A 24,940-nucleotide genomic window follows, 5' to 3' on the forward strand; every position below is an offset into this window, starting at 1 on the left:
ACAAAATAATATGGTTGATTTGTGATTAATCTTCAATGGTAAATATTTGCTTGTGTTACTTGCAAAGTAGAGGTCTAGGGAAAATAAATTTGGGTAAAAATAAAATTGAGTATTTAAAAAAATAAGACTGATAATGTTTAGCACCTAAAACTCACTTGCGTGTAAAATGTGGTAGTGACTATTGCGAAATGCCAAAAAAAGAAAAGGTACACCACATGCATGCTTTTCTTCCCCACAAAGTAATTTTGAGTTTCACTAAAATCTGATGCCCAAGTTGTACACTGTGCAGGTGAACTTCATCGGTTACATGTGATGTAATGGGAAAAAGGAAGCAAGCCAGGCAGACCTAGGCAATAAGGAGTGTCTTAGCATGAGCCTCTCAGAATCAGACCCTGAGGCAGGTTTGAGAGCAAGTTATTTACTCAGGAGGTGGTCCCACAAAACACCAATAGAGGAGGGGTGGAGTGAGACACGGAAGGTCAGGCAAGCAATAAAAGATCTGACATCAAGTCATTCACTGCTGTCGGTCCCTGGAGCTTCACCTTGCTGGGGAACTCTGGGAAACTTAGAGTTATCCCAGCTGCACAGTGAGGGAAGTATTCCTGTGCTAACTCCAGTCAACCACTGGTTGAGGGCTGCGGAGGAGGGAGGGCATCTATTCCCAGCACCTCTGGCCTGCTACCTGGAGGGCAGAGCAGGCAAAGAGATGTAGCTGTGGGAGCCGGATGCCAGGCTAGCACATAAGGGTAAAGGGGATGAAGACAGCACTGCCGTGCCTGCTGCAGGGTCCTATGCCAGCTTTATGAATGAGAGAATGATCCAGCAAATGACGCCTATCACTGGCAGATCAGATCAGTTAATCCTATTATCTCTGAACATCTGGAAGGGGCCCCAGTCCCTGGGGAAACTCCACCTCACCCCTTGTGATCCACATCCTGTTCACTTTCCTTCTTGAGCAACTGTCACAAGGATCCATCTCAGGTGCCACAATCTCCACTCCATTTCTACTGATGGTCCCAGCCCACTCATGCTTCACAGTCCTGCTAAATGTCTGTGAGTGTGGGTGACCCAACAGACCCCTTACCCAGGGCTGATGGCCAGTGGGGTGCACCAGGGGCACTGTGCTTGTTGTCTATGGCTGGCAACTGCTCTTAAAGGGAGGTATGCCCATGCTGTGAAGGTTGTTAACTAATTTCGAATATTTTGCCTGCCCTAAACCAGTGTACCTTAAGGTAAGGCACACAAAAGAGTACCCTCAAATCTGAGCGATATATATTTCTGAGCTTCTCCAGTGCAATCCACTTTGGAGAGAATGACTAGGGACCAATTGGAGAAGATGCAGATGGCAGTAAGCACAAATTTCTGAGCCCATCCCTGCAGGGCATGTACTCTGTAAGGGACTGCCCTCAGCTTGCCAGCTTTGGAAGGCAGCTGCTGATACCTCCAATAGTGTCAGGCACAATAGTGTGTGTGCCATTTTGTCCCAGAATGTCATTGTGGTGTTTACTCCTCAGCCTCTGTTCACCTCTATGGGCTGAGAGCTTTTACGCTCAAGCCTACTGTTGCATCTGAGAGTCGTTCCATTACATTACAGAAGCATTTGCATTCAAAGAGCCCTCTCTGTGACACAAGTTATAGAAAATTAGCGATCTATATAGAAAACTAGTGATCTATACCAGCAACATAAAACCCATTCTCAAAACCCCAACATTTGTATGTCTCCAAAGAATAAAGCTGCCAACATCAGCCATTAGTGGTATGATGCCAGGGTGAATGTCCTCATAAAATCTGTACACATGGAGTATTATGAAGGCTAAGCCATGCCTAGGAAATGATTAAAATGTTCCATGATGGAGGTAGGAAAATATATCCTTTATTTTTTAATTTTTTAGGAAGAATGGCCCTGAGCTAACATCTGTGCCCATCTTCCTCTACTTTTTATATGTGGGACGCCTGCCACAGCATGGCTTGACAGCAGTGCATAGGTCTGCCCCCAGGATCTGAACTGGCAAACCCCAGGCTGCCAAAGCAGAGCATGCAAACTTAACTGCTGCACCACCAGGCTGGCCCCAATATACACAATTTTCTGAGCATATGTTATAAGGCAAAGTTTAGGGACTCATGGACTTTTAAAGCTGAAAAGGGGGGCTGGCCCAGTGATACAGTGGTTAAGCTTGCATGCTCCACTTTGGCAGCCCAGGATTCGCCAGTTCAGATCCCAGGCACAGACCTACACACCGCTTATCCCACCATGCTGTGGCAGGCATCCCACATATAAAGTAGAGGAAGATGGGCACGGATGTTAGCTCAGGCCAAGCTTCCTCAGCAAAAAGAGGAGGATTGGCAGGAGATCCAATAGGCTCAGGGCTAATCTTCCTCAAAAAAAAATCAATAAAAAACATAAAAAATAAAGTTGAAAAGGACTCCAGATTCTATTATAGACTACCTTCCTCCCTACTTTGCAGACAAAGACATTGAGCACCAAATAAGGTAAGTGGCTTATTAACTTATTTGGTAACTAGTGGTGACACCAGTTTACCTACTGGCAGTACCAGCATTCAAGCCCACTGTATGAGTCGAGGTCCAGACGGGAAAACAGACCCTATGCTGGTAGTTTACTAGAAGGGATTAAAATGGGGAACTAGGTACAAAAGTGCTACAAGATCCACAAGAGCAAACAAGGAGAGCTGAGAAAAACCAGAAGTTAGAAGTGACTATCACCCCTAGAGCTGGGGGGACCAAGGAGGAGGAGGTGTGACCGGAGCTGGGACGGCCAAGAGGGAGCTGAGAGCTGGAGAGGTAGCTATTGCCAGAATGCTGCTTGAAGTGGGCGGGGTTGGGAGAAATATTTTAACTTTTCACTTCCTCCCTCCCTCCAATCTCACACCAGTTCTCTCATTGGCCAAACTTAACAGGAAGCCTGTCAGCAAGGGAGTCTGGGAAATGGAATTTTCTGGAGTCAGCCACTTATGAGCCAAGCAGAGTATACAGTGGGAAACGGACTAATGTACATGTTTTCAGATTCTTAGTCTCTTCCTCTCAGCTTGTAATGAGTTGGAAAAGCTATCCTTTCCCCAAGACACAGTCATTCTCATGTGATAGAACTCTAGACAAGGAAACCTTGAAGTACAGAAAGGGACTACAAAGGAGTCATTTCTCACAGAATCTTCCAGTATAAGCTCCGAAATTTCTCTTTCCTACAAGGATGGGAAACTGTTTTGGTCTTGCTGGCACATTTTAGTTAGTAACTGCCTATTACTCTGGATTCCTGTAGATGTCATTGAAACACCAAATTATTTAGAATCCAAATACCAATTTTCACTGCTGTGAAAAATCACTACAGTTTCATAACTTACAAGGTTCTAGCTATTTTGGCAAATATTTAGAGATTTATTTTACTAACCAAGAACACCAAAAAAGATACCACTTCTTTTTGTGTGTGTGTGAAAAAACCACCAAGAAATATCCAAAAAGGATACTGTACGAAAAAGGTGCAATTCCAAATATATTTAGGAAATCAAATCTAATCTTGTTTTATATTTTAATTTATTCTACAATGAGGGGAGTTGTTACTCCTGCCTAGCTATTAGTCTTGTCCTGTGCATATCCTACGCTGGCCCCATGTAAACACGAGCCTCAGACAACCCCCTATAGTTTATGGCCTCAGCCCTGAACCACCCACTCTAACCCATTTGGTGCTCCTCATGCTGACTTGCTCAGGATCCTCTCATTTTACACTCTACGACATGTTTCACTTTGTTCAAAACTCAGTGCTACAACTGTGACCAGCCTGCTTCTCAGGTGTGCCCACCCTGTACTACCTCAGTCACCACTCAGCTTCTCCTCCAGCTGTCCTGCTTTTGGTTTCCCTGGAGACACTCCCGGTCATCTAGACAGGATTCAGCTGAATCCCTGGGTGGATGAGTTTAAATGGCTTGTCCCAGATCGTCACTAGCATCTATCTGAACATTTGCCTACTTTCAAATATACTTAAAAAAAATCTAAAGAGCAACAGTCTACATTAATTTCTGCTTTTGTTTTAAATCCATGACTTTAAATAGCTTTAACAGTCATATTGTTTATGTCCTTATATATTGGGTAAACCAATGATACTATCATTAAATGGAATATGCTCTATGGGTAGATGGATGAATGGATGTACGTTTTAACCTTCTCCAACAGCGGGTTATTATGCCATATAGTTTGAGATGTGTTTCACATCTCACCATGCTTTATAAATCTCTTGAATCATGCAAAACGGACCCACATGGTTATTAACCCCAGCTAGAGATCATGAGGCACCTCTGTAAGGCACGCCAATTAAAATTTACAGTGGGTCAGGGAAATGATTCCTGGGACTAAATTTCTGGTTTGAAAACCACTTATACAAAGCCAGAAATACCTCTATCTCCCTCGTATATACCCATCTTGGCCAGTTTTATGCTCTTAAAGTGAGAGAAAATCATTTACTAAGGTGATCTGAGCCAAAATAGTGGTTTCCCCAGCAACATTCAGACAATTAACGAAAATACGTGCTACTTAAAAAAGAAATTACATGCCTATGTCCTCACTGACTTTGCTTGCATCAATTTGGCCCCAGCTCTGGCTTGTTTAATAACTCATGTCGTGCTAGAATCAGTATTTGCTTCACAGGCCATCCTCTTTCTAAGGAGGCTAACCTGGGAAGCCGGAGGGCCCTCCGAGCAGCTGAGGCTCCCTCCTCCCACCCCATCTGTTTAACTGTGAAAAGAACTGCTGGTTCTCAACTAACAGAGGAATTCAAATCCTCATCAGCCTTTACTTTAGGAGTAGTTTCCGGAATCACTAAATCTTAGGACATCTGGAACAAATCAGGTTCACTCACTGTAACAACTGGATTAAAGACAAAGAATACTTTTGGAGACAGAGGAATTCCCGAGATCTGTGGGCTGCTCAGAGGTCTGATGTCATAAGGCAGGGAGGATGTGCAGCGACGTATGACTTGACCCAGCAAATGGCACGGTGCCACCCTACGCCACACACAAGCTGCCTGTACACTCAAAATGCAAGAAGTTGATCTACATTTCACAGAAGCTGGCAGGCCAGACAACTCAAGAGCACCCAAGTCAGCAGGGCCACCATGAACCCTCATCGAATAACTGTCACAGCCATAATTTTTCTCTGCTTCCAGCTCAAGAACCAAATGGAGGACATAAATGGTGACAGACTATAAAACGTATTGAAATTACAAGCCTCACCAGATTTTGAACCTTTTTTCCAGTGAGGTGATGCAGCCATGGGGGAAAGGAGAAAGTAGCTCTTCCCACCTGGGTCCTCTGGATCTCCAGAGTCCTTGAAGGTAGAAACAAGAATATACACACCAGACATAGAACCTCAAAAACCTCACAAATGTGCCCATTTGTCCACAAAGTGGCTACCACATTCACCACAATGCCAAGTTCCTCTGCTCTGGGCCCGAAGCACTAGTTTTCTTGAGCTCATCAAAGCTCTGATGGGCAGTTACTTGTGTCTTTAATAAATCAAGAACAAGGAATGAATGTTTACTTCATAATTAGTGTATCGTAGATGCTGGGAGGCACAGAGTCAGAAAAACACTTCCTCCAGTGGCTTCTAAGTTTGGTCCTATATTAAAAAAAGAAAAATGTAACATGACAACAGCCTTATAATGAGGTCCCAGTTCTGGATATTACCCTAAAAATCTTTTCTCTACTCCAGTAAGCAGAGGAAAATGTTTGCTTTTCCAATATGGTATCTTTTCCCACAGTCAGGGAAAACTTTTCTAGAACAGAGGTTTTTTACTTATTTTTGTGCCACTAGATACTCTTGGTAGTCTAATGAAGTACATGAACCAGTTGTGAAAATAATGTTTTTAAATGCATAAAATGAAAAATAGGGTTACAAAGAAACCAATTATACAAAAATAGTTATATTTAAAAATGTGTGGCTTAGTAGTATGTATTTTTTATAACATATTAAATAAAATTTGGCAGTGGATCTAATAACTATCATAACTTTGAACAGGGGTGAATGTAAATGATATTTTGAAATATCTGCAACACTGTACCTTGATATGAAAATATCAGTGATTTCTCTGTGTGACAGTCTCAGGTCCTGCTAACATTACTACACTTTGTTGTCCACATTCATAATTGAATAAAATGCCAAATTTCACTTTGAAGTTAGGGGAAATAAAGATGTGACTGTTTTCCTATCCAAGTTCACAGAGACCATGAATTCTATGCCCAGAGCACCAAGGGGATATGGACCCAGGTTAAGGACCTCTGTCCTTTGGGAAAGTGAGAGGGAGGGGCTGCTTTAATGATGGGAAGAAGAGGCACGTGGAGGGAGGGAGGCATGGCATGCTCAGCCTCCCAACCCCCGGAGGACAGGTGAGAATGGCATTTCTGAAAGGTGCACAGTAAGACATTTGTACCTGCTGTGGATTTCATTCACCTCATCTCTACTGTCTCAGGACTAACAAGGAGCCATCTTTAAAACTGACCAACCTGGGGAGGCTGGTCAGGGAGGTACATAAATGAGTATCTTCTCCCTTTTGGTTTAAGGGGTTAAATTTTGTTTGTGTTTTTCCACACCAGAAAAAAAAGGAAAATTTAAAAATTTGTCTTTCATTTTTTCTTAAAGAAACACAGCTGTTAACTGAAACAATGGCTTTCACCTCTTGTTCAAATCTCATTATCACAGAAAACATTCTCAAAAAAGAGCCCAGAGCTCCTGGCGAGGGGGCCGATTACCCCACCTGAAGACCATGTGTTCCCTTGCGCACTGAGGACCATGACTGCTTCCGGTCCCCACCAGCGAGGACGTTTTGCAGTGAAAGACATCACTCAAAAGGGTGCTCCCTCTCCTCTCCTCCCTTGTGTCTGGATAGCCCTCTTTAAAAAACAAAGTCCCCAGGAAGAAGCAACCAGAAGTAATCCTGAAAGACACAAAGCCCCACTCAGCACCAAAGGGACCCCCCCCCCCCTCCCTGACCATAGGCCTGGCTTTTAAAACTCTAAAAACACTCCAGTTCCAAGGGGGCAGATAAAAAGCCCATCAGCAACTGTTTTCCCCTACTAATACTTGATAAATGCATTGGATTTGGTTTCCTTCCGAAATTCACAGTCCTAAAAGGAAATCAGACTGCCCAGCAGGGAGATCCAAGAACAAACAAAGAGAACGGGAAGTCTAAGCTCTACAGTGTCTCACATCAGGTTCTCTGGAAGCAGTCTCTGACAAGGATTTGGGTGGTGTATCAGGGAATGCCATGAGGAGCAGGGAACAAGGAAAGCGGAACGGGGCAGGGAGGAGTTGAGCAAGGCTGTGGTCTTGGGTAGAGTCTAGCCTTGGCCTGATTCACACTGGGGCTCGGGAGCACAAACCGCAGCATGGAATTACCCACACTTGAGACAAGAAGGCTGGATTTTTATACTCCAAATCAGTCAGTCATTGGCTAAGGGTGGCCCCAGGGCGGGTGTAACCTCCCGGGCAGTGCGACTCCCATGAGGTGAGGGCCATTCTCCAGACCAGAGGGAGACCAGCTGTGAGTCCTCAGCAGCCAGCACTTATGGCAGCTGGGAATGTGGCACCTGCACAGTAAAAGGGATCTGGGTGTGGCACCAATCGTATCCGCCCAGCCTCGTCATTTTTGGATCAAGATCACCTGGAATGGAGTCAGGGAAGAATGCTCATAAAATCTAGAGGTTCTTTACACAGTACTTTCCCTTTTGCTGCAATTGCAATGAACCTATTAAGAGCAGTTCACGTTATACCCAAGTCTGTCACCTTTGGCTCTAGGGGGAAGGGTCACTGCCCACTGGAAACAAAGCAAAGAGTTGGTCCCTCCTCAGCCACAGTTGTCTTGAGTTTTTCATCTGTGGAGAGCAGCAGGGTCACTTTCTGATTCGCCTAAGGTGGTGTCAGGTGGCTCAGAACAAACTTGAGAGAGATGTTAATGAGAGGACGTGTGCACAACAACACGATAAATACGTGTGGGGGAAGATTTACCGCAGAAAACAAAACCACCGCACATCTTAGGAGTTTGGCTTTTCTTCCAGGAACTAATTAGGTCTGCTTCAGGATGGGTGAGTCTAGCGTTATTGGCAAAAGACCAACAGCACAGTCACACAGAATAAACTGCAGCAATCTTAGCAAAGAGACAGCACGTGGCTCCCCGTCTGCTCTCAATTTGAGAGAGGGAGGGATCCCATTGCTACATTCTCTTGATAGCTTCTTTTCTTGGGCTGAATGTCCAGTGAGAAGGAAAATAGCCATATCATTTTGACCCTCCTGGAAAGATGCTTCCACATAAAACCTCCAATGGTTGGCTATATTTGGAAGCCAAGGAAAATACTACCAAATAAAATTTTATTTGGTACACCCATGAGTAAGATCCAGACTTCCCGGGTGGCTCGGCAGGGAGGCCAGCTAGAAGCATGTTTCCAGCCTCTTCTGTGGTTGCCATGGTTACTCCTCAATTCTGCCTTCAAAGCTCCTCCACGGATTCCCCATCCTCTTACCATCCAGATGGAAAATCTTAGTCAGTGTCTGCTTAGCAGGGGAAAGGCTGTTCCTGAAATCCATTATTTGTTGGGATAGATTTCTGCTGCTCATGTGTGGTGGGGCTCTGAAAATAAAGTAACCTCCACTCCATGTTGTGAGTTTGCCCAACAAAGGAAAACGGTCAGTTCCTCGGGTGGTGGCTGCTGTCCCCAGCCTCACATTGAGGCTGGTAGGTCATTTAGGAAACTGCAAATCAGGTCCTCCCTGAGATAGGAAGGAAGTTCCTGCAGTCATTTCCACCTGGTTAGCAGCGTGTCACAGTGGGAGAGGCCAGGTTTCCCAAGCTGCCATGGCTATTTAAAGACAAAGGCCATTGGTCTAATGGCTAGAACATTGGACTTGGACTCAGGAACCTCCCAGCAGGTGTTTTTTCCTACCACTGCCATTTAACTTTCTTCTTGACCTCAGATATGTGACCCAAATCCCTGCCTATCAGCTTCCTGTTCTGCACCTGAAATGCTATGGCTCCAAGTGCTTACGTGAAAACTGCCAATCACCAAGAACCTGGGAGCTGGACTTGTTTCTGCCCTGCCAGAGTTACTTCATAGGACAATAGAGGGGGCATCTCAGAATCATGGAGTCACCATCTGTGCTCATCCCAGGCTGGGCTAGAGCCAGGACTCCGAAGAAACACAGCTGCATGGCCTAGCTCCACCCAGGTCCCTCCCAGGATGACAGAGGGGTCAGAGGCCTTATCCTCTCTGCTGTGGACACATCCCTCATCTGCCTTTGCTGCTGTCCTCAGGAAAATGGGAACAAAGCTCTCAGCCCTATATTTGGCTCATGAATTTGCTCTAAAACCAAATACCCTTCAGCATGTGGACAATACGTGGTTATGCTTGGTAGAGAAGAAGAGAAACAAGACGCAGACAAATGCAATAGGAAATAAAGTTACCATAGTAATGGAGAATGTTGAGTGTTTAGCAAAACATGGAAAAAAAGCAATCCTAGGATGTTAATGGGAAGAAGCCTCAGTGTCAAAAGGTTACGGTACAACACTCCTCCTGTAAATTCCAGAATAAATTCATCAACTGAGATTCTTTGAGAAAGCAGGTGTAGCAGACATTGTCCATGCCCCACCATCCTACTGACTGTTTTGAATGCTCTTGCTGATTCCAGCTGCCAGTGTCTGCATCTTTGTATCTGAGGGTCTTTTTCCAGAGCCAGACAAGGCTGTTGTCTGTTGCAGGCAAGGCTGTTGTCTGTTACAGGCTGCAAGTGCCAGGGAATTAACTGTCCCTACCCATCCAACCCCAGAGCAGCCCTCAACCAATGGCTCTCAATAGTTGGTGTATGAACACCCCGGCCTCTTTACTCCTCAGGTGCAATGACTTGGGTGTGTGTTTTCCATTTGCTAGTGTTTCCAGGATGAAGTACCAGTAATCCACTGTGGTAGCTGGGTATAATGTACTGATTCATAGCCTCTTTCTATTCACATCCTTTGTCATGTGACATTACAGCTCCTCCAATCAGGAGAGTTTATTTCCCCATCCCTTGAATCCGGCGGGCCTTGTGACTTTGCTTTAGCCAAGAGAATGCGGCAAAAGTGACAATATACTCATTCTGAAACTAGGCCTCATGAGGCCCCATGCACTAGTTTTTGGACCCCCTGCCATGCTATAAGAATAAGCCTAGGATAGCCTGTTAGAGGATGAAAGATCATGTGGAGGACAGTGGAGGAACTCCAGCCGACAATGAGCCTATCATTACAAACAGAGGCATTTACTCAACCAGAAGCTGGCTGCAGACCAGTAAGGGAGACCAGAAGACCCAACACCTAAGCCCAGCCCAAACAGCTGACCCACAGAATCAGGAGTTGAATAAACGGTGGTTGTTCCAAGGCATGAAGTTTTTGGGTGACTTATTACATAGCAATAAGTAACTGATACAATGGTGTTATGGCACACCCTTATTGGCAGGCTTCCCTATATTCTTCTTTACATTCCCTAACTTTGTTCCTTGCACTTCTCAAATTATCCACACTCAAATCCTGGTCTCGGGGTCTGCTTCTGGAAGAACTCAAATTCAGGGTTGAGTGCTTCCTCCCTTGTGCTTCCAGGGAACTCTTTCATATTCCCATTATTAAAATGATCATAGTGAATTATAATTACTATTTTCATGTGTGTTTCCCCTTCTAGATCAACAGCATTGTGATGCAGTAGCTCATCTCTATCTGTTTCCACGAAGCCTGCTACATCCATAGCAAGTGCTCCACCAGTATTTATAAATGAATGAATAAATAAATGAATACATATATAAACAAATAAATGAATACATCCGCACCGCGTCACTTCTCCTCAGGTGAGCAGAAGCGAGGCACCCTGGAAGGGTACTGCGCCCTTAACCCCTCCTCCAGCGCGTGAACATCTCTTTGCTTGCCTTACTCTGCTGATCACCGTCCCAGGGGCCTAAATCTCACCCTCGGCCTAGGTAACTCTCACAGAAGGACCACCCACACATCCATTCATCCTTGATGAGTTCCTGAAATGTGGGAGAGATGCCTGCTGCCTCCTGTTAGGGAGCCCACCCAGAGCAACGGCCAACACTTGCTCTGAGACAGGACAGTGAGGATGAGTAATGCTTCGACTCTCATTCAAAAAGTTCTATTCATTGGAGCATTTCACCTTCCTTTCAAGAATATACCACGGAAAAAACTGTTTCTGTTTCCAGAGATTCCAGAGACAGCAACTACAAAATCCAGCTGCTCCCAATCAACAAACTTCTTTTGTGTTTTTTTCCAGATCTGGGGCAGACAGTGAAGGAAAAAAAAATAATAAATTGCGTGGCTAATATTATGGCAGGGGCAAAAGTTTTCCAGACTTCTGATCAGCTCCCACTCTCCTTCCTTCATAAAATAATAATAATAATTAATAATAACAATAGTGATGAGGTACATCTGAGGAAACTGCTGACATGGCAGCCACAAGCTCACAGTCAAATCTGAGGCCCTCCAAGGAGGGAAATATCCAATCTCTACGGATTAAGAATGTGCGGACTCAACGCAGGGACTGCCACTGACCTAGCAGGACAGGCAGCCAACGTCTCCAGAGAGAAAAGCTGTTGAACAGGACCTCATGTGTTAGATAGCACATGGAGGGAGCACGAGTGGGGATGGATGCAAGTCATCTTTGATAACAGATTTTTTACCCATCCACCTACTTTCTGAATCGGGGCTTTTCACACAGAGGCAGACTTTTTCCCCAAGGTCTCCAGCCTTGGTACTTCTGGTCCAGAGCCAGCTGATATCAGACCCCAAAAGCAACTGAGGCCAGTGTACAGGAAGAAAGTCAGATGCAGACTTAGCCATTCCCAGCTTTAATTGCCCCCTCCACCACCAGGAGCCAGTAACCTGGCCTCCCTGAGCCTTTGTATCCTCCCCACTAAAAGAAGTGTAATAATATTTACTTCTCAGTATCCTTGAGAGGATTAAACGAAATAATAGTTCTAGCTCTCCTATACTGAGTGCTTATATATGCCAAGCACTTTTGGAGGCACTTAAATATGTTTTAATTCATTAAATATTCAAAATAACTTTATAAGGTGTTGCTATTATTTCTCCCATTTTACAGATAAGGAAACAGAGGCACAGAGATGTTAAGCAACTTGCCCAAGGTTGTGCAGCTGGTAAGACACTACAGTGCATTTATGTACACCGAGGACTCTATGGGGTACTTAGTACATGGTAGGTGCTCAATAAACAGGGGTCTCTTCCCTTTCATGAAACAAGACAACTTTACTTCTGACCTACGCTGTGCAGTTGATGATTCTGGCCACTTTGCCACTTTTGAGAAGGACAATTTGTTTCAAACTCTAGATAGTAGCCTTCTGGGTGCACCGCAATAATAGCATTACTAAGGATACGACCATAGGACCATTATATGTGGCCACTAGATGGTCCTTCTCACTTCATCAATATTCTACCATGTCTTTCATCTCCCTTAAGAGTTCTTTCATTATTGGAGTTGGCTAGCCAAAAGGCACTGAAATGTTCCCCTGGTCTCCTATGGGATGCATCAAAAAATATATAGATTTAGCTCAACTGCCACAGTCTATATTTCTTTTTATCTTAATCACATATGATATATTCTTAGGTACTGTGACCATTCAGATAGACAAAACAAAACACAATTGCATCATTTTACAAATGGAATTCTCAGTCCTATTTCACAGAAACGAAGCAGTTTTATCCCTATTTCTGGACATTTTAGAAATGGCATGTTTTGGAACTCAGCTCGAGACCATTAAAGATTAGGGATTTTTAATTGAAGAGTTGATTGTTTTAAGGGACAACAGCCTGCCAGAATTCAGGCTCCCTGGAGAGAAAAATCAAAACATCCACGAATCCCAGTCACAGATAGCTTTTCCTGGCTTGATCCCTGGCCTCTCTGGGTGACCCAGCCACTCCCAGATGTCTTTCTCTCTGTCTTCTCAAGACAAAGGGAGCTCAGTCTGGCGGGTGCTTGGCTGCTTCCGGCCACAGCACCTGGTACTGCACCGCCTACCCAGTCATTGGAGGGATCTTCTGCTGTTCCCCCTTTGCTTCAAGTCTCAGTACAGTGGGTCACAGCTAAGATGACAGCTAGGTTCTAAGGACAGCACGAAAGGCAAATATTGTGTCCAAATTGCCCTTTTGAAGCCCTTAGGGAGGCACCATGGTGGAGATGAACACATCTCTCCTAAGTCCAACCCTGCCAAAGGGGGTCTTGCACCGAGACACAGGGCAGCCACTCCACAGACCCGTGCCAAGGATGAAGGAACTGAGGAGCTGATTCAAAACTCAAGCTGCAACATACTTTCACTGTGTGGAAGAGAGGAGCAAATGACCCACACCATCTCAAATTCTCTGTCTCCTTGAGCATGCCTAGCTGCATTCTTGTTAGGTTAAATGCATGCAGGCTCAGATTCTGCTATACTCCCACCAGCAATATGAAGTCCAAATTCATAGGTGTGTCACAGTCTGGTTCCTCCCTCTTTCTCCTGCCTCATCTCTTACTGTGTCCTCTCAACCACCTCCTTCATTCCAGACATGTGCAGATGTTCATAGGAATCCTGCTCTCCACACCTCTCCTCACATTTTTTTTCTGCGCAGAATGCCTGCATCCTCCTCATTCCCCTTAATTCCTCTTCTTGGAAGCTGCTCCATGGCCCTGTAAGGACTAACTTGCCTCTCTTCTAACACCGACTAGGTGGTGCCAGAATCACCCAGTTGCCTTCTCTCACCCACATTTTGCAAAACAGGAGAGCAGGGCCCACATATTGTTAATTTCTGTAGCCTGGTATTCAGTACTTCCCTGACTTAAATAATAAATAAATGTACATCCCGTTCCAGGCAATAAGGAATCAAGAGAGTTAAATGATAACCAAAGCAGCTCAGTTCTGGTTCAAGCCACCAAGTTTTGGCCAGCCAAATTCAGAACTTAGTTTCCACTAGCAGTTCATTGACTGTGCCTTCTCTCACTTTGTGTCTGGCTCTACGTGAAGGTCTGGGGACAGCCAATGTAACTGAAACCACAGGTTTGGTTTTGTATTTCTATTTATGCAATTACTAATTGATGTTGCTCTGATGACTCCGTTGGTGACAGCTATGGGCCCAAGAGTATAATGAAGGTTTAATGGAGGATCCATCCTAAGGTGAAGCTCACAGCTTTGGTCCGAGGACTTTGCTTCTGAGATTCAGAAAATCTCTTCACCCAGTTTCTAAGTCTCATGTCTGAGTTCTAGGAAGATGGAATTGCAAGAAAGGCTGAAATAGCCCCCAAAACTATAAGGCATCAGGTAGAGACAGAGCTACTCTGTTCTTTACGTGGTAAATTGCATTACTGGTTCCAGTTCTTCACCCTTCCCTATATTTGTGCCCTCTGCTGTATGATTTTGCAGTTCCTCTCACTAAAGGAGCAGAGAATACTTCCCGTCCCTTGACTTTGGTCATATGACTTGCTGTGACTCACAGAATAAGGCTGAAGTATGAGTGCACCAGTTCCAAGGCTAGGCCTTAAGAGTTACTGCATATTTCTGCTTGCCCCTTGCACCACTGCCATGCCATAGGAAGAACATGCCCAGGCTAGCCCATTGGTTCCAGCAGGACAATAAAGACACATAAAGCAGAGCTGAAATGGGTCACCCAAGCCTAGCTGAAATCAACCTACCCTCTGCTGAACCCCAGATGCATGAACAAGTCAGTTAAGATCCAGTCAAATCCAGCTTGGACCAGCCAACCCTCAGCTAACCCAAAGATCCATGAGAATAAATGATTGCTGTTTCAAGCCACTGAGTTTTGAGGTGTTCTGTTATGCAGCATTTTTTGTGTGTGGCTATAGCTAGCTTATACATATGGGATCTGGGCCCTGGCCACCACATCAGTGGTTCTTGCATTATCGATTACTGGGTCCACAGAGCAGAAATGGTTCTGATCAACACTCTTAACACACCAGTTTGGGCCGTGGACGCAGCTTAGGCACAAGGTGACTTACTGACCATGAGCCTCAGGTTTTACATCTTAATATATGGAAAGCACAATTCAATAGAGACGGATTTGACCTTCTAATAATGGGCAACAAGAACTTCAGGACTATCCTAACCCAATATTTAACCTTGGAGCAAGTGAACGTTTCCCACCACGTGAAGTTCTCTATGATTCAAAATAAATTTCCAACATTTACAGTCTGCCTCAAGATAAAACAAATCCATATATTCTTGTTTCATGTTACTTTTTCCCTAAAACACTTTTTTGGAAGACCTATTTAAAACTAAAATTAATGACCTGATAATTTATGGACCTTCGTTAGAACTGGTTTCTCTAATAATCCCAGGAGGTCCTTCTTACTAATGTTAAACAATTCCAATATCCACTCCATGAGTTTAAAGTAATTTTTTAAGCTTGGCAAAACACATGTCACTTTAATCTACGACCACTGTTGCCCTAAGTAAAAGTGATGCTAATTAATACTTAAGTAGTTTAGAGGAGTGGAGTGTGCGTGTGTGTGTGTGTGTATGGGGGGGGGGGTTTACATCATCTTTCTCCCAATAAACTCAAACAAAAGAAAAAGAATCTTAGCGTTACTTTCCTTTGATGAATAATAGATTATTTATCATCATAAGCAAAAGCGTCCTAGTGTAGTCACTGGTTCACAATGAGATATTTCTTTCATTCCACCCAAAGTTAACTGTTACATTTACAAATAAAGCAACACAGTATGGTATTTTAGAGAATAACTATGAAAATTGATGACTGTTTTTGAGAGAGAGTAATAAATCACATAAGAGGACCTTTCTGACTCCAAGGCTCTAACAATCTTTTAGAGGAATTGTCTCTAAAGGAAACCATTCTCTGAAATGTGGCTAAATGATTCAGGACCAGCACCTTCATCCCAAAAGAAGTCTACAATAAAAGTCTGGCAAAAAGGAAACAGAAGGCCTCTGTGTAGTTCACCTTTAGCCTGGGGGATTCACATACTGTGGGAGGAAACCCTGAAACAACAAAGAAACTGTCAGTTCACTTGGATCAAGACAGCCTGACCCTCTCCTTCACCCCCTCTTGCCACAGTACCAGTAACTGCTGCTAAAGCAGATGCCATTAAGTGTGGAAAAAATAAATAAAAGGAAACTTTATATAATAAGTCAAATTGTGAATTATTCGAAACAGTTAAATATTGGCAATTTCAAATGGTTCAACTTAGTACAAATAAACATAAAATACACCCCTATGCGCAAACACAAACACTCACAGAAATTAACAGTATAGGCTAAACTGTGAGATATGTGGAGTTGCAAACAAAACAAAAACCAAACTATCTCCCCCAAAAATAGCTGCTGTTAAAATTATTGTATAACGTACATTTTTTTAAACCACAAAATATCATTGTAATCCACCAACTCTATTTACCCTCTCTGGTGGGGAAATCTGCACATTCAGGCTTTGAGCCTGGAGTCGAGACAAACGATCTTCCCAGAATGATGTCGTGAAAGGAGCACTGACTTACCCGGAGAGCAGTAATTGACCCCGAAGTTGCAGGTCAGCGGCACAGTCCTCAGAACGGCAATTCCTTTCAAAAACAGTCTGTGAGAGAGTCACAACGGGAAGGTCAGAACACGATTTAATGGCAAATGAGTAAATAACAGCCAACTACTTTCTTCCAAATCAGTGCGTATCCTTCCCGTGAGCCTACTCCCAAGAACCCAGCTCCCCGACATGGTGAGGGGTCCTTCCTAGGATCCAGGGAAACCCAAATCAATGGTGGTCTCAACTGCAGAGTACACTCCTTATTTGATTCATTTCTCAGTCTACTGAAGTGCTTCTTCAAGGAGGTTTTTCGAGAAGGGTACATGGTAGGTGTCCTTTCCATCTTTGAGAATATCTTTAAATGTTCTAAGATGTGAGTGAATAATAATCTGGTTGAGTAAAGAATTCTTAGATTATAGTGTGGTCATTTCCCTCTACTTGCTGTCTTGGGGAAACAGAAAATCTGTATTTGAGATGGGTTCTGCCTGAGCGATGGGATTGTACCGTAATTTTTAGTTCCAAAGGGAAAAGTCAAAGACAATTAGACCATTAGGCTGAGGGCACCACAACAGGGCTGAAGGGATTCTTTCCCATGTCTTGGTGGAGCAGCCAACAGTTAACAGGAACGCAGTGTCCTTTCTCTAACCAAGACTGGGCCTTGACAGACAGTGCCCCACCCCGCGCTGGGGCCTGAAGCTCAGTGTGCCAAACTCCACATCTTTCCAGGGGTTTGTAGAGTGTGCCTGAGCTGGGCCTATCTATGGAGGTTGGCCGGGGAATGAGCCGCAGCATTTTGGGAGCAGTTACAGTGTTCTTCTTTCTATGGCACACGGTGGGTTTGTCAATCCTTCCCTCAATCTGGTCCCAACCTCTTTGATGTTTCTAATCTATGGACAGAGGCTCCCTGCATTTCAGACTGACAGACTCTTCTTTATAGTCAGATGGCTTTGATCACGTCAGTGGGATTTTGCAGAGAGGGCCTGTTGCCATTTTTTAGTTGCAATATATTCACTATTAAACTTCACTTTCACTGTTCATGTTTATGAGTCGTCCTCCCGCAGCCCCAGAACATAGTTCCAGGTGATTTGTTCCCCTCCCACAGGATAAATCCAGGCGGCTTCTCAGAGAGCCAACGTGGACTCCAGCAAACTTACTGGCCAACAGACAGTCTAGACCCGACCAGACAGAATAATTTTGCCTATGGAAATTCATATTTCTGTGTCACATTTCCAAAAGAATAAACTGTCCCAGCCAACATTCCCTGCCTTGATTGTGGGGGGAAAACTCATGGAAGTCTTGGGCAAAAAGAGGAAATTCCCATGTTCTTTTGGACACCCTGGGGGCAAGGAGAGAGCCAAATTTCCAGGAGATTTCATATAAGATATTAGTGCTATACTTGCCATCTCAACCAAGGAGAAAACAGGAGGAAGTGGATGTGAGGACTGCACGAGTATCTTAGGCGAGATAAAAAGTTTTTTTGAGGTTAGGAATGAGGGTAAAAACGCCAAAGGTGTCTTTACCACTAAGCTAATGAAACCTAAGCCTGAAGGTCCCTCACTGACATGCCCCTATTGAGGCCTTGCACCTAACTTTGTATTCATAATTTTACATTTTTTTCTTCAAGAGAATCTCTCCTCCCAAATTGTATAAGCTTCAGGTCCCACCAAACCCAGCTCTGCCCCTGGTGACAGGCTCCTCTTTACACGTGTCTTTCCCATTTCACAGGCAAGAGACGGTTTGACTTCCCCACCATTGGGGGTGGGGTGGGGTGGGGGTGGGAAGCAGGTGAGAAGTGATGAAGAGGATGTGACCTAAATCCATCCTGTGGTAAGCAATCTGGCGAGATCTGGTCTCTGCCCTCCTCACCTCCACTACTCTGGCTCCCTCATACCAGCCACTCCTGGGACTGTCTTTATAACTTCCCACCTCGGGGCCTCCCCAAAAGCTGATCCCAAATTCCTCCAGCTAGTTCACCTACCACATGTCCTCTCACCCTTCAATGAGCAAATCAAAACCACGTCCCTGAGCTCCTGACCAGCTCGAACCCCTGTTGTAAGCTCTTGTAGTTCTGTGCACTTTTTTCTTCTATTGCTCATCTCGATTTTATTCTATTTTTAAATTAATTTTAATTAATTTTATCATTACATGTTTCATGTTTTTCTTCCCTACTAAGATTATGCTCCACAAAGATGGGGACTATACTGGTCTCATTCACCTCTGTGCCTGCCCTGAGAGCTGGGCATGTAGAAGCTGCTCGGTCAACACTGGAAGACCACACAGTGCTCTGAGAGATGGGGTGACCACTGAAATGGGGAGCCCACTGGTGGTGCCCCCATTGGGCGAATGCTAATACACTGCTCATCAACATCAAAGCTGGAGCCCCCAACCAAAGCACCTGTCCCTCAGCTACGTGCCAGTGCAGAGCCTCCCGATGAGAACTGGTTGCTTTGTAAAAGTTTGTTGTCCTTGGTCTGACTTTCCCTTTTTCCTGTCCCTGAAACTGACTTCTCTAGCTACTAAGTCCTCCAGCGCTGCCAAATTTCCGTCCAACAAAAGCAAGCACTGAGTCTGCCATACAGATATTGATGTGCACACATACACACGTAAATGGGTATATGTATACATACACACACATATGCAAATGTATACACACACAAATTAAGCATCAACTATACTGAGAAGATCAAGTATGAGCTTAGAAATTAGTCCAGGACTCAATCCCCACAGTTATAAAATGAAAATAGCATTGGTGACTGTCTTGTTAATCCAGATTAGCATTTAGCCAGGGGTGGGAGTGTGCAGCTATTACACTGTGTTTTAGCCGCTATGCATCACTGTTTACACCAGCAAATGTGAGTGACAGCTACATACATGTGAATGAACGCCATGAGGCTTCCCTAATTGACGGTGAAGTAAGAAGACCATGGAGGCAGAGTCAACGTTAACTCACCTCTGTGTAGATGACCGTACATTCCAAACATCAGTGCACAATGTCTCCCATTGTACTCTTTTCAATGTGACTTTAACACTCTTCCCATAGAGAGGTGGAGTTGATGCTCCCCCCTCACCCCACCTCCCAAATCTGGGTGGATTTGTGGCTACAGCAGAAGTGATGCTATGTGACTTCCAAGGCTAGATCGTAAAAAGCTATAGAGCACCCTCCAAGTTCTCTTGGGGCATTTGCCCTTGGAATGTAGCCACTATGCTTTGAGGAAGCCCAAACTTCCCATGCAGAGGCCCACAAGGAGAGACGCTGACAGCCAGCATCAACAACATGAGTGAGCCATCATGGAAGAGGGTCCTCCAGCCCCACTGAGCTGCCCCAGTTGACACCATGTGGAGCACAGATGAGGTATCTCAACAAAGCCCTGCCAAATTTCAAATTTATGAAAAAATAAATGACTGTTCTTTTAAGCCACTAAGTGTCAGCGTAGTTTGCTATGCAGCAATAGATTACTAGAATACTTCACAACCTAACGGGCCTCCCTAACTTGGGCAATGATATGAACAAAAGTGGGCTAAACACGCAATCCTGGCAAAGCCTTGGCTTAGGCAAGACCCTCCCCTGGCTAGAAATGCAGTTGTCTTATAGGTAAAATAGCAAGACACCAGGGAATCAAGAGACCTGTGTCACGTGCTGGGGAGACTGACGTTGAACCTCGGTTCCTGTGCTCTGAAGCTGGATTCATCTCTGTGGGCAAATAACCATTTTATTTCCTAAGGAACTTAAAAGCATGTCTCTGAGGCAGAAGGGTAGGCAGACCAAAGCCTCAGAATGCTAGCCGGCAACATAGAGTGTCCAGGAGCAAGTAAAAACTACTTCTCCTAAACAAAGTACAAAGAGTACAGGTTCTCCATAAAGCCAACGGGCTAAACTCCTGTTTTTCCTCTGAGGAAACAACCCCAACACGCTCCAAGCTGGGCCTCTGAGAAACTCCTCCGCCCGTTCCTACCCACATCTCCCCAGGCTTCTGGGCAAACACACGCTTGGCTGCCTGAATCAGACAAATCTCCATCCAGCTTGGAAGCAGTCTCTGTCATCTCCCTCTTGCCTCCACCTGCTGTTTGGCAAAGCCCTGCCAATTCTTTTACCCGGAAGAAGCCTTTCTGGAAAATGGAAACAGATCTGAGAAGCCATCACTTTTTATTCCTCTGGTCAAGGGAGGTTAAACCCTTCCTCTCAGGAGACAACTGTTTCCTACCTCAGGCCTTGCATAGCTGTGGACTGGACTGGACTGGCTAAGGAGCTGTGGCCTACTTAGCGTCATGGACTACATTTCCATGCTGGCTCCCTCCTCACCCTGCTCTTCACCTCTGGTTTCCCTGGAGACTAAAGTTTTCTTTTTTTCTTTTTTTTTTTAAAAGATTTTATTTTTTCCTTTTTCTCCCCAAAGCCCCCCGGTACATAGTTGTATATTCTTCGTTGTGGGTCCTTCTAGTTGTGGCATGTGGGACGCTGCCTCAGCGTGGTTTGATGAGCAGTGCCATGTCCGCGCCCAGGATTCGAACCAACGAAACACTGGGCTGCCTGCAGCAGAGCGCGCGAACTTAACTGCTCGGCCACGGGGCCAGCCCCTAAAGTTTTCTTTTTAAAATCCTTTCTCCAGCTTCTTCCCAAATCCTTACTCTACTTCTTTTAGAACAGGGTTGGCAAACTTTTTCTCTTAAGGACCAGACAGTAAATACTTTTGACTTTGTGGGCTATATAGTCTCTGCTGCAACTACGCAGCTCTGCTGCTGTGGAGCAAAAGCAGCCATAGACAACGTGCAAAGAAATGTGTTCCAATAAAACTTTATTTACCAAAAAAAGGTGTCAGGCTGGATTTGGTCTGCAGGCTGTATGTAGTTTGCTGACTCCTGTTCTAGAATATTTGGCTATTCGCTTGCCTGTTCTCTCTAGGCCAGAAAAAAAAAAATACAACGAATCCAGCTGAAGTTACATTTTGCTGTGAGCCAGAGCACAGAGGATAGAGCTGACTGTGCTCTTCTCACAATGACACGGCCACCAAGGCCAGGGCAGCCTTGGGGACATGTGATTTGGGGCTGGCAGCTCAATGGTTGCTCTGGCCAAGACTAACATCTGAGTGGAAGTCATCCAAGTGCTCCAGGCCTTGGGGTGCCCATTCCTCCTACCCAAATCTGCACTGGAAAAATCTTCCCTTCTGATCTCATAGGAAGTAGGAGTCTTAGCCTATTCCAGCTGTCATGTTCATAGGAAGGTCAGTCCCTCAGACTTGGTGATATTAACTTAAAAAATATATATAGGGGCCAGCCCCATGGCCAAGCGGTTAAGTTTGCGCGCTTGGCTTCAGTGGCCCAGGGTTCGAGGGTTTGGATCCTGGGTGCAAACCTACGCACCACTCATCAAGCCAAGCTGTGGCAGCATCCCATATAGAGGAACTAGAGTGACTTATAACTAGGATCTACAACTATGCACTGGGGCTTTGGGGAGAAAAAAAATAAAAAACAAAAAAGAGGAAGATTGGCAACAGATGTTAGCTTGGGGCCAATCTTCCTCTCTCTCTCTCATACAAACACAAATATATATACATATACACACATACATATATATATAAAATCATTGACATAGGTTAGATGCTGTTTATAGAGTTGCTACAGCAACCAAGTCCCATGCTGAGGCCTGAGAAAACAGGACAACAGGATTGGGTGGGAATAAATGCTCTTCAAATCCCACCCCAAGGGGACAAAACAAGGAAGCTATTTTTAAGCTAAAATGAGTGAGACATTTCCTGATGGGCAATATGACTTTGCAGAGGGTCTCTGCCTGGATGAAAAGAGGTCCATTTAAGAATTATTGTTCCTCCCATCCCATATAAGTTCCTAGAGGCCCCAGCCATATGTAATTCAAGTCTGCAAGCCTCAGCACCTAGAGTAGTGTTAAAAATTTTTGTGTGTATAAGTACCATGACCTGAGTGTAAGAGGTTTCTCCCTCCCAATTCTGTTTCAGTGAGCTCTTTTTCCAGAATTTCACACTGTCCTTAATATGGCACATTATAAGAGCTCAGGGTGGTCCCAGGAATTTCTGCTCTATTCAGCCCTGTGCCCAAAGGAAGGAAGGAAAGTCTCATCACCTGGTATTTAAAATCAGGTCACACAGACTTGGATGACAATTGCTTCCTAAAGAATATCATATGCACAAGAATAAAGACAAATACTTTGTAAAATTAAATCAGAGAAATTCCTTCTATCTCAGGGTCTGGACAAATTTTCCTTTCACAATTTGAAACAATGGGAGGAAAAATAGTTCTGTTGGTCTCCCTCTAAACACAAACATGGCGCCAGTTTTGCTTCATGCCCCTATGGAAAAACTGATAGGTTCCTCTGTCTCTGGGCATCCTCTGGTTACTTCATGGCCCTGCAGTTGGTAGAATAATTCCCTCTGTCTAAAGGCATCATTTTGATGATCCAGTTCAACGCTGTGAAGAACTGAGTGGGAGGCTGAGCTGCTCAGAGACATCCTGGCCCACTTGGGACTCCACCTGGCCTCTGGACTCGCCCAGTGCCCTCTCCAGGTCTGCCTGTGACTGGGTGGCCTTTTACAGGCCACATTTCATGCCCCTCTACAGCCTCCAACTTTTAATATCAGCCATAAACTCGCCTAGGGACCTTTGGCCTCTCAGCAACAGAAATTCTCTGCCTTGACTTTCACCCTGGAATCTTTTGTGTTATATATTTTATTTATTTTTTTAAAGTTGCTGTTAATCACAAGAGGCAGAAAATAGAACCAACAAGTTCAAATAAAGGGGCTGGTGCCATCAGAGAAAAGGAAGAATATGCTGTGTTTCTAAAAGCTACTGAGCCAGACGTAGCCAGGCAACTGGGAGTAAGATGGCCCTAAAACTGGAGAGGATGCCAAAGTTACTTCCCTCCACCTACCACCTAAATGGGGCCCCAGGTATAACTTCAAATAGCAAGTGCCCTGTGTTTGATTTCCTGAATCATTTCAGAAGAGAACAAGGAAGGGACTAATGTTTTTTCCCCAGCCAGAGACTGTCCGCTGTTTGTATGTCCTCACTCATTCACACACACACTCCATATACTTGTGGGTGAGGTTTTCAATAAGGCAAGACAATACAGAAGAAAACCCAATGGGCTTGAAGATTTGGGGGAAAACCACTCCTTTCTTCTAAAAAGAGTTGTGGAGGATCACAACACAATTTTCCCATGAATTGCAAAGATAAAACATAACACTAAAGAAGAAAAGTTGCAAATTTAACAGGTCACTCCAGGACACAGTCCAGTCTTTGAGAGGTAAGAGTCCCCTCTCCTTTGGTCTTGGGGTTAACCTTGGAGGGGAAGCCTGAGACATAGGGATGGAGCCAGACTTCTCTGGTCAGGGAGAATGATGAACTACTTGTTTTTCTCACACGTACTTGAAACTTGATGATTTTCACACATTTCACCACAGTGCCCTTTCTGAAAAGATCACCCAGAAGCTGATGCCAACCAGCTGATGCTTATAAAAGTAGGTTGATCTGGCTGAAATAGGGATGCAGACTTCTTCCTCTACTGCTCCTTCCTTCTCCTCCTCTGCTGGGCCAAACTGCTCCCCTGAATCCAGGTGCATAACCTGGATCCTCTAGGTTGGGTGTTCTCTGAAACATGTCTAGCTCAGATGTCTTGAGTTATTTTGCTCTCTCCTCTTCCACCCTTCCCAACCCCTCAGCTTTCCATCCTTCTGCAGAGCCTTTATGTATGATAATGAAAATAAACCTTAGAGCTGTAAATAACGGCATTTGAGCTGGCTGGGCACCTCAGCCGGGAAAGTATTACCTAATGTGCAGCCTGAACAAACAGAAAGTTTTCATAGGCATGGGGCTATACTCCCACACACCCAGGCATTGCAGGGTCTAGGGTGGAAGGAACAGATGGTGATGATTTCCAGCGCAACGGAGACCCAAAGTTTACGGCCTCACCATAGCTTAAAATTATATTAGAGTAAAATAGCTCACTTTTCACTTGAAAGATGACAAAGTGCGTATTCTCAACACAGCCAACGACTTTTCTTTCACCAGCCGTATTTCTTCCATTTTGTTTTTCGAAAAGTAGACTCACACACGCACAGAAGTACTGTGGTGTAGGGAAGTCACCCTAAATCACACGCCACGCTCTCCTGCCTGAGAGGAATTCCCAGAGAGCTCCTGGAGCACATTTCTTTTAATTACAGCTGGTGAAGAAATTCTGATATGATGGCCAATCTCTGCAGGAGGACCTAGCCTTCTGTTCTTTCAGAAGGGCTCTTTCAATTGAGATAGATTTACTGAGCATCCACTATGGGCCAGGCACTATGCTAGGCACTGGGGATCAACAGCAAATAAAGTAAAACAGAGCCCTGCTCTCATCAGCCTTCCATTCTA

At 44.7% G+C, this 24,940-nt stretch overlaps 1 protein-coding gene across 2 annotated transcripts in view; it reads right to left on the reverse strand.

The window, feature by feature from the left end:
* Window positions 1-24,940, reverse strand: part of ITGA9 (integrin subunit alpha 9) — a 332,491-nt gene that overhangs the window by 129,215 nt on the left and 178,336 nt on the right. For both annotated transcript variants that reach the window (XM_044754042.2, XM_070493860.1), the window contains exon 17: window positions 16,542-16,618. In XM_044754042.2, the coding sequence (XP_044609977.1) occupies window positions 16,542-16,618 (77 nt within the window). The remainder of the gene's footprint in view (window positions 1-16,541; window positions 16,619-24,940) is intronic.

The sequence above is a fragment of the Equus asinus genome, chromosome 21, assembly GCF_041296235.1.
Source record: "Equus asinus isolate D_3611 breed Donkey chromosome 21, EquAss-T2T_v2, whole genome shotgun sequence".
Lineage (NCBI taxonomy): Eukaryota > Metazoa > Chordata > Mammalia > Perissodactyla > Equidae > Equus > Equus asinus.